The sequence below is a fragment of the Hibiscus syriacus genome, unplaced genomic scaffold (genome assembly GCF_006381635.1).
Source record: "Hibiscus syriacus cultivar Baekdansim isolate YM2019G1 unplaced genomic scaffold, ASM638163v2 tig00008145_pilon, whole genome shotgun sequence".
Classification (NCBI taxonomy): domain Eukaryota; kingdom Viridiplantae; phylum Streptophyta; class Magnoliopsida; order Malvales; family Malvaceae; genus Hibiscus; species Hibiscus syriacus.
Genome location: NW_024062153.1, coordinates 403549 through 411963, shown reverse-complemented (window position 1 = coordinate 411963; position 8415 = coordinate 403549). Strand labels below are relative to the sequence as shown.

The 8415-nt window shown below is 35.0% G+C and overlaps 1 protein-coding gene across 1 annotated transcript; it reads left to right on the top strand.

The window, feature by feature from the left end:
* Window positions 1–3481: 3481 nt before the first annotated feature.
* LOC120201989 (ABC transporter G family member 22-like) lies at window positions 3482–7386 on the top strand. Its single transcript, XM_039202488.1, has 10 exons — window positions 3482–3866; window positions 4514–4584; window positions 4659–4894; window positions 4968–5123; window positions 5210–5393; window positions 5505–5813; window positions 5923–6210; window positions 6365–6649; window positions 6724–6831; window positions 6936–7386. Exons 1-10 carry the CDS (start codon window positions 3482–3484, stop codon window positions 7155–7157), a joined length of 2244 nt encoding a protein of 747 aa, XP_039058419.1. The 3' UTR covers window positions 7158–7386.
* The last annotated feature ends 1029 nt before the right edge of the window (window positions 7387–8415 follow it).

Below are 8415 nucleotides of genomic sequence, written 5' to 3'. Positions count from 1 at the left end.
TCGATGGAAAATTGTTTGTTTATTTATTTGATGCAATTATTTTTATTATGTTTTATATAAAGTGTATTTTCACAGTATTATTTTGATTTTGTAAGTATCTAATTATGTTTTATATGAATATGTTCTATGTTAAAATGTGTTGAGCGAAATTGTTCTACTTGAAAGTACCCTATGTGAATGTACTTTATGTGAATAAGACACACTTTGAATAATGAAATGAAAAATAATTATATGGTTAAAGCCCAAGGTATATGTATGAGAATTAGAGGTATAGTTGGTATGCTAAGAGTTGAGGGTTCTACGCGGTCCCTCGGGATAAATCTATGTGGTCCCCTCCCTTCACCCCAAATGGCAACAACGGTGGAGATGTTGGGCAAGTTTTGATCGGGACAATGAGAAGAGCAACGTGGTAAGGGCGGTTTCGACAACGGCAATTGGAAACGTGGTGACCAGAGCAATTTTTAGTTTATGGAATTAAAAAAAAACAATGAAATAGGAAAAGGAGATAGCACGAGTTGGCTACACAAAGAGAAAATATGGAAGAAAAAGGGCACAATTCTGAAAAATGAAGTTTAAATACTCTAGAATATTTTTCAAATTTTCATTTTAGTCCTTAAAATTTGCTATAAATAAATTGTCCCCAAAATAGCCATGACACTTGATTCTAGCACTTAAAACTTCATTCCAATAGTTCACATACACTTCAATCATCAGTACTAATCATTATAATCACTTAATAACTCTAGCAACGCTTAGATCATAACTCATAATTTTTTAAAATATCTCTTCGAGAGCAATCAAGAAAATGATCAGTTTGTTTAGTTCTTGTTTGATTCATCCAAGTAAATTTAGAAATCTTTTAATTACATTAAAATGAGTGTGAAATTAATTAAGAACTAAAAATTACTCAAGTAAAATAACTATTGTTAATCAAAATTATATAACATTCATTAAAATTAAATATCATATTTAGGAGGATCAAATATTGATTAAAAACAAAATCACCCATATAAGTGAAGGATAGATAGAATCCTACCCCAATTGATGATGAAGAATGAATTGTTGTAACACCCTAAATACGAACCTAAAGTGTCACATTTGATTGCCAAGGTAACTACTAAAATTTAAAATCTTTTACATTTCCATTTAAAAACACAATATGTTTATTAAATAGTCATCCATAAAAATTATAAAATATTTTCACAAATAGTAGGGTTTTTTTTTTACAATTTGTAGTTTTGTGACAATTTAAAAAACCAAATAATAATAATCGCAGAGTTTATAGATTCGAACACAATAATAGGTGTTTTATGAATACATATACTCACTAAACGTAGCAGTGCAATACTCTGAAGGAAGTTGTTAGAATCAAATCGCGACGGTGTTCCTCAAACAAAATCAATTCATTGACCTACAAATGAAAATATATGATCGTTAAATTTTACAAAGCTTAGTAGTATATCGTTAATCTAAAGAAACATTATGAATTTGAAAATTTAAGCATGCTAGTAGATATGATAATAAACAGTAAATACATACACGATTCATAATCTAAGTGCTACATTCTTACAGTTCATCAACTTCATTCAGTATAATACGAGTTTCATACTTTCATTAGTCTTTAACTAAGGAACCTATTCCACCTGTACTACATTAACTTTTCTTTTATAATAGTATGAATAATAAATGCTCATCGATTTTTATAAAAAAAAATTACCAAATGATTGAAATGAAAATACAATAGTGACTCAAATAAAACTTTTTTATTTACTTCATAATTTACCGTAGAATGTAAGATTGTTTGAAGCAAAGGGTAAGGATCCTACTTCGTTCACAATGGTCATTCTACATATCAAAAAGTATTTTTAATGGTTTAGTTTTTATTTTCGTGCTTTAAATAAATAAATAAATTTTGTTTAAAATTAATATGATTATGACGTAAAATTGATGGATTATGACGTAGTGATGATGAGATTTAAAATACAATTGAAGGTTGAAGGTGTCATCACCATCATATATTGAAGACAATGGCACAGCTAGTTTAAGTTCATACATCAAAGGAGTGGAAAACAAAAAAACCAAAATCCAAAATTGAAAAGAAATAAAGAATAGCTTTTGTGGAAAGCTCCAAAAGTAATAAAAGCCGTTTGGCTTCCCTGAGGAATAGGTAATGTTGAATTGAACCCAATGGCAGCTGCCCCTCCGCCTCTTCTGCCGCTACTTCATTAGACGGCTAGCCGCCACTCGCCTCCTTTTTTTCAATTTTATCTAACACCCCAAATAATTAATATTAAATTTCAAAAGTTAATTCAACTCATTTTCTCCCCCTCATAAATTAACTTTTCCATAATATTTAAAATTTATTATCCTTTAAGAAAATAATCTATTTATTAGTTTTATTCCATCTCTTCTAAATATTCATACATCATTTCAGGACATAAGATTTTCGAATAACTTTTTCGAGACCTTAAGAGAATATCATTGGACATAAAGACTCAAAAGTAGCGATCGCTTGACGTAATTTCTGACAAATTCACGTGATTTATTATAATTAAAATTATTGTCATTCGATCATATTTTTTAAATTTATTAATCTTCAAGTAGTCATCAGACTTTTCACCTAACATTAGCAGATCATTATAAAATTATTAGGTTAAAACTAAGAGAAAAATTTAACACTTTTATTTTTATTTTCTCTTTTTTCTTTCTTGATAAAATCAAATTATTTCTATACCGATCTGCGATGGTCACATATTATAATATAATTTTTATCCAAATAAAGAAGATAAACCATTCATCGTTTGTTCCCCTAAACAAACTTCAAAGTTAGGATGAAGCAACTAGATATGACAGTTGTTCGAACACGTGTACGACAAATCTATAGCAGCATGGAGGGTGATGGGTGCTACTAGGTCCATCGTATCTTATCCTCTTAATTGTTATCATCACAAAATCATGGGATTATATAGGCATGTTTGTAGAATTGGAATGTTTTGAAGGGTGTTTCCGTAATTCAAACCTTCCTCTTCTTTAATTGCACCTTATAAGTACCGAGAGGGCTGTGACAGTTGAACCACATCAAAGCTACCTACAAGCAAAAGGCAAACACTTGTCTTCCTCCTTTGGTTTATATATTAATATTTATTTTTATTCAAACATCTTTCATAACTGGGAAAACTGGGTGTCTTTTCTAAGTAATTTCCTGTTCCAATCGAAGTGTTTTCTCATGAAACAAACAAGAGACGTAGTATTTTTTTTCCTCCCCAACATGATCATTCTACAAATTAGCAAAAAATAGTTAAATTAAAGAAATTATTTCGTACATGTACGAATTTTATCTTTTGATGTTTTCATATGTAACTTACCAGTTCATGTGGCAACCCTTCTTTGCCATACATTTCTTTTTTTTTCTTTTTGCCCTTTTTGCCGAGAGCTTCGAGATGACATTTTCATTGGTTGCTTTCATGCAGCTGTTTCCTACATGGAGAACCCGATGAATTCAATAACTTTGGCTATAACGAAATCGGACCAGCTGGTAATGGAGACGCAGGCGGCTCCGAAAACAACCGCCAATGAAGCGGCACCGGTGACGTCGGATAGCGGGGAAACTCTGTCCCGGAAGTCAAGCAAGCGGTTCATGATGGGTGCATCGCCGGGGCGGAGCAACGGTGGCGGCAACAAGAACAACACCCACATTTGGAAGTCGAGGAGTGCTCAGATGAAGCTGGACATGGAAGAGTTGAGCAGCGGGGCTGCTCTCAGCCGCGCCTCGAGCGCTAGCTTGGGCTTATCGTTTTCCTTCACCGGCTTCACTGTTCCTCCTGATGAAATCGCTGATTTCAAACCCTTCAGCGACGACGATATACGTGAGTGTACATACATGTCTCTAAACTCTAATCATTTTTCATTTTCATAATTTTCTTTGATGAGTATTAATTTAAATTTAATAATATGAAGCAGACAGTAATATTAATTTATTATTCAAACGATAAACAAATTTAATAAACTATCTTAAAACCAAAAATGATAAAGTGTGGGGTCATCATGTTGAAATAATTATTTGAATAACACAACAGTAATTAACAAATTGATGGAACAAATCGGTCACCATGTTTTTAGAAATTGCTTGTTTGATGGGGAAGTTATGTTTGCATAGTACTAAATTGGTTACGGTCGTGGTTGAGGTTACATTGTGGCCGTTATAGATGTTATGTACATTATAATTTGTGATGTGATTTATTTCTTAAAAATAATTATAATTTTAAATTTTGTAATTGTAGTGTCGTAATTATTTTTAAAAAATATTATAATATAGTCACTATATTATGTTGCTACTGTAATTTAATATTAATATTATGATTGTTTATTATTTTAATTTCTCCCACATATATGATAAACACTTGCATACTATTAAAAAAAAATCAAATCAAATCAAATCAATATGATAATGAAATTGTCGTAAACATTACCGCAATAGCAGATTTCTTAAGAAACAAGTAAATGTTGATTGCAGCTGAGGACATCGAAGCTGGACCCTCTAAGCCGAAATTTCAGACAGAACCTACTTTGCCATTATATCTAAAGGTAACACAGTTTAATCAGCAGCAGCATCGTCAGGTCTTGAAATATACGTTTACTCGTTTTCCTGAAATCTGCAGTTCATAGATGTCACTTACAAGGTGACCACCAAAGGAATGAAAACTTGTGAATATAGGGATATATTGAATGGAATCTCCGGTGCTGTAAATCCTGGGGAAGTACTAGCACTTATGGGACCTTCAGGAAGTGGGAAGACAACACTTCTTAACCTACTCGGTGGCCGGTTAAATCCGTCCTCTGTCGGCGGTTCCGTTACATACAACGATCAACCCTACTCTAAGTTCCTTAAAAGCAGGTATTGCTCTACATCAACTGAACTTTCAGCTAAACGTCATATTGTATTTAACACATAATGGTGTACACGGCAGAATCGGGTTCGTGACTCAAGATGATGTCCTGTTCCCACACCTTACGGTGAAAGAAACATTGACCTACGCAGCCCGGTTGCGACTGTCGAAGGCATTATCGAGACAGCAGAAGGAAAAGCGAGCCATAGATGTCATTCGCGAGTTAGGCTTGGAGAGGTAAAGCACTCTGGTATTGAAACTCTGGACAATGTTTAAGCATTTAACTCAAACTTAGCTTGTTCTGGCAAATGATGTTTACGTAGATGTCAAGACACCATGATAGGCAGCTCGTTTGTTCGAGGAGTGTCAGGTGGGGAAAGGAAAAGAGTTTGCATCGGCAACGAGATCATAATCAATCCTTCCCTTCTCTTTCTTGATGAACCAACCTCTGGTTTGGATTCCACAACCGCTTTAAGGACAGTTCAAACATTGCATGACATAGCTGAGGTTTGACTGTTTCCATATGCAACATCTGAAGCCAATGCTTTTATTTCAAAAACTGAACATGTTAGAAGAGAAGCATTTACAAAAATTGTGTTTTCCGAGTTAGCGTTGCAGGCTGGGAAGACTGTGGTTACAACAATCCACCAGCCATCAAGTAGACTGTTCCACAAATTTGACAAGTTGATTCTTCTAGGGAAAGGCAGTTTACTCTACTTCGGGAGAGCCTCGGAAGTAATGGTTTATTTCTCATCAATAGGATGCTCGCCTCTCATTGCGATGAATCCAGCAGAGTTTCTACTTGACCTTGCAAATGGAAACATAAATGACATATCTGTGCCATCAGAGTTAGAGGACAAAGTACAAATGGGGACTTTAGAAACTGAAACAAGAAATGAGAAGCCACCACCAACAGTCGTTCATGAGGTAAACTTTTCAATGACTCTAAACACTATGACTTGAGGAGCAAACATAGCTAATTTCTCTAAGACATCAAAGCTGTAATCTGCCTAATAGTGCTTTCATTTGGAAATAGTATCTCACTGAGGCCTACGAGTCGAGAGTTGCAGAAAACCAGAAGAAGCAGCTCATGACTCCTCTTCCCTTAGATGATGAGCATAAGTTAAAAGTGTCGTCTTCGAAACGGGAATGGGGAGCAAGCTGGTGGGAACAATATTGCATATTATTTTGCAGAGGGATCAAAGAACGAAGGCATGACTATTTTAGCTGGTTGAGAATCACCCAAGTTCTTTCTACCGCAGTCATCTTGGGATTACTCTGGTGGAATTCAGATACTAAAAGCACCCGAGGCAGTCAAGATCAGGTAAATTGACCATATCAAACACTATACTAGTCAGTTTTTCTGTACAAAAGAAATCACAGTCCTTCAAATGCTGCATGTACCAGCACTGGAATGACCATATCATGATATTTGGCATTGCAACATAATTTGGTACTCACATCATGCAACCTTGCAGGCAGGATTGTTGTTCTTCATTGCTGTGTTCTGGGGTTTCTTTCCTGTCTTTACTGCAATCTTCACATTTCCTCAAGAGAGAGCAATGCTTAATAAAGAAAGAGCAGCTGACATGTACAGATTGAGCGCCTATTTTTTAGCCAGGACTACAAGCGACCTTCCACTCGATCTAATATTACCTGTGCTTTTCCTTCTGGTAGTCTACTTCATGGCCGGCCTGAGACAGAGTGTCGGTCTCTTTTTCTATAGCATGCTTACTGTTTTTCTCTGCATCGTTGCCGCCCAGGTACGTATGTTCACGGCCTCCATAAACATTTGAATCCGAGTGTAAAATCAAATATAACATGGATGGTTGGACAGGGTCTTGGACTAGCCATTGGTGCCACATTAATGGACTTAAAAAGAGCTACAACTTTGGCTTCAGTAATTGTGATGACCTTCATGCTGGCTGGTGGCTATTTTGTGAAGGTAGGCATTAGTTTTGATCCATGCTCGAGTTTAGTTTCGATTACCTACCTTGTACAAGTTTTAATAGCAGAAATATTAACTCATCATCATCTTCAAATTTGCAGAAAGTTCCGGTGTTCATATCATGGATCCGCTATATGTCTTTCAATTATCATACATACAAGCTTCTCCTCAAAGTACAATACCAAGACATCATGCCTTTAGTAAACGGAATAAAAATAGACAATGGCTTGAGGGAAGTTGTTGCCTTAGTAGCAATGATCTTCGGCTACCGTCTCTTAGCATATCTATCTTTGAGGAGGATGAAACTTCACTCCGGGTCATAAAGATACTGCGATTTCGGAGAGTGACCGACGAATAGGCTTCCGGTTGCCACTATGCCAATGCCTCAAGGATAATCCTGAATCATCAAAGAGAAAGAGTTACAAAAGATAAACCAATAAAGAAGAAGAATCAACACCTTGTGTTTTTACAGTAAGAGGTGGGCTTTGGATTGTACCTAACCAATGTTCATTAATCATCTCGTGAATTTGGTAACTAGTAATCAATAGAGAAAGAGAGTGCTGTTAAGTCTGTAAGATGATTGTTTACCATTCTCTATCTCATGCATGATTTTCTGCATGGAATCATGTATGAAGAAGATGATTTTGGCGCTCATTAAAATATATCAGTGTCTAGAATGTTAATATCATTTTGTTGAGATTGTATCTAATGTAACTGGAAGAACAGGTGATAATCGAAAATTATCATTGATCAACCAACTACGTTTATTAGAAAATAAAACTTAAATATATATTTTGACTGTGTAAAACAAAACCAAACGCGTGAGAAACTATTCATGAACACAAAATCGCGTATCCAAATATAATCTGAGTGTCAAAGCAGGGAAAATCAATTAGATTACAAATAAGTATAATTTTAAGAGAAAATAACTTCAGTGACAAAAAATATCTTATAATATACGATTTTAACCAACTTTTTTTGGATTTGCCAAAATGACCAACTAAATCGCAATGCGATCGATAATTCGCAACGCGATCTCCGGTATCGCAAATCAGTTTCCAGATTCGCAACGCGATTCTGACTATCGCATTGCGATTTCCCAAATTCGCGTTGCGATTTTCCTAATTCGCAATGCGAATACGTAAATCGCAATGCGAATCTGACTATCGCAATGCGATTTACATAGCGCCATTCGTATTAACACGTATTTTTTTTTCAAATTCCAAACACGAATATATTAATGAGAAAATAACCTCAGTCTCATCTCCATCTCTCATCTCATAATCGCAACTCATAACCTAAAACCCTAAATCACAACTCAGTCTCATCTCCATCTCTCACTCTCTAAGACGACATCCGTCCCCATCTCCGACGAAATCAGTCCCCACGACGATAACAATCTCTATCTTCGGCGAAATCATTCACGGTCAGAAATGGAAAATCAATCAAATCAACCACCGAGGGTTAGTTTTTTAATTATTTTTATTTTGAAATTTTTGCATTATTATTAGGTTTTTCATATTGAAATTGATGATAAGTTTACTGGTGTTTTTAATAATAGATTAACCATTTCACTTAGAT

Excerpts from the sequence above, each read along its gene's own strand:
- LOC120201989 (XM_039202488.1), top strand. The coding sequence starts at position 3,482 with ATGGAGAACCCGATGAATTCAATAACTTTGGCTATAACGAAATCGGAC. Across the intron at positions 4,895-4,967 it reads TCTAAGTTCCTTAAAAGCAG|AATCGGGTTCGTGACTCAAG; the intron begins GTATTGCTCTAC and ends TGTACACGGCAG. Across the intron at positions 6,211-6,364 it reads CCCGAGGCAGTCAAGATCAG|GCAGGATTGTTGTTCTTCAT; the intron begins GTAAATTGACCA and ends GCAACCTTGCAG.